The sequence below is a fragment of the Geospiza fortis genome, unplaced genomic scaffold (assembly GCF_000277835.1).
Source record: "Geospiza fortis unplaced genomic scaffold, GeoFor_1.0 scaffold78, whole genome shotgun sequence".
In the NCBI taxonomy this organism is placed as follows: domain Eukaryota; kingdom Metazoa; phylum Chordata; class Aves; order Passeriformes; family Thraupidae; genus Geospiza; species Geospiza fortis.
Window position 1 is genome coordinate 2,984,598 of NW_005054339.1, and position 642 is coordinate 2,985,239.

The 642-nt window shown below is 66.8% G+C and overlaps 1 protein-coding gene across 1 annotated transcript in view; it reads right to left on the reverse strand.

Annotated features, from left to right (window-relative positions):
• The window catches only part of SEMA3G (semaphorin 3G), a 10,422-nt gene that overhangs the window by 3,536 nt on the left and 6,244 nt on the right, over positions 1-642 (reverse strand). The window contains exons 14-15 of the mRNA XM_031058237.1: positions 285-426; positions 17-194 (exon numbers count right to left, since the gene is read on the reverse strand). Of these exons, the coding sequence (XP_030914097.1) occupies positions 17-194; positions 285-426 (320 nt within the window). The remainder of the gene's footprint in view (positions 1-16; positions 195-284; positions 427-642) is intronic.

Below are 642 nucleotides of genomic sequence, written 5' to 3' on the forward strand. Positions count from 1 at the left end.
AAATCATCCCCCGGGCCCCGGGGCAAGGAGTGTGCCAGCTGCTGGCTGGGGATCACCCGCAGGGCTGTCTTGGCCACGGTCTGGGTGAAGCCGTGCTCCAGCGTTTTGCAGTAGTAGGTGCCGGCATCGTGCTGGTGCAGCCTGCGGAACAGCAGCCCCTGCTCCGTCTGCAGGATCCGCTCGTCCGTCTTCACCTGCGGGGCACCGGCGGGTTGGGAGGGTCCGGGTGTGCCCCCACGTCCCTCCCGTGTCCCCACAGCTGGAGCAGGGCAGGGGAGCCTCACCTCGTCCCGCTGCTCGTCTGGGGGCCTCTGGACAAACCACTGCACGCTGGCCTGCGGGGAGCGGGGCACGCACTCCAGGAAGGTGCTGTTGTCCTCTGCCCCGTAAAGCACCTTCTCCTCAACGCTCTCAAAATCGTCCACTAGGGCAAAGACAGGCACGGGCTCGCACGGAGGGCAGAGCCACGCTTCCACCTGCCCAGGTGCCAGCCCCCTTGGCCACTGTGTGGCTTCATCCCCTTCTCTCCCCGTGGCCAGCCCCAGCCCCAGCAGCATCCACCTCTCTTGGGGCATGCCCTGCTCTCTGAGATGGGCAGATGAGGGTGCCCACATGGCACCCTCTGTGTGCTGGAGCTGTGCA